We start from the raw sequence: 258 nt of genomic DNA on the forward strand, positions 1-258 counted from the left end.
GGCACGCGCCCCCCGCCCCGCCGCGCCCCCGCCCCGCACCTGAGGCCTCGCGCGCAGGTACTCCAGCAGTTTCTCCGTGGCCCGCAGCCGCGTCTCCTGCTCCGGCTTCGCGATGTCCCAGAAGAAGTCCAAGAACTCGCGGCTCTGCTTCAGCAGGCCCTCACGGTCGGCGGGCTGGGGGCCGCTCTTGGCCGCGCCCCCGGGGGACACAGACTCAGCCAGGCCCCGTCTCTCCATCTCCGCCATGCTCCGCGAACA

General features: G+C 73.3%; 1 protein-coding gene across 1 annotated transcript in view; it reads right to left on the reverse strand.

The window, feature by feature from the left end:
* Positions 1-258, reverse strand: part of MYBBP1A (MYB binding protein 1a) — a 13,132-nt gene extending 12,874 nt beyond the window's left edge. Inside the window, exon 1 of the mRNA XM_034989329.1 lies at positions 40-258. Within this exon, the coding sequence (XP_034845220.1) occupies positions 40-246 (207 nt within the window). The 5' untranslated portion in view covers positions 247-258. The remainder of the gene's footprint in view (positions 1-39) is intronic.

Source organism: Mirounga leonina, unplaced genomic scaffold (genome assembly GCF_011800145.1).
Source record: "Mirounga leonina isolate KUSES-001 unplaced genomic scaffold, KU_Mleo_1.0 Mir_488, whole genome shotgun sequence".
Classification (NCBI taxonomy): domain Eukaryota; kingdom Metazoa; phylum Chordata; class Mammalia; order Carnivora; family Phocidae; genus Mirounga; species Mirounga leonina.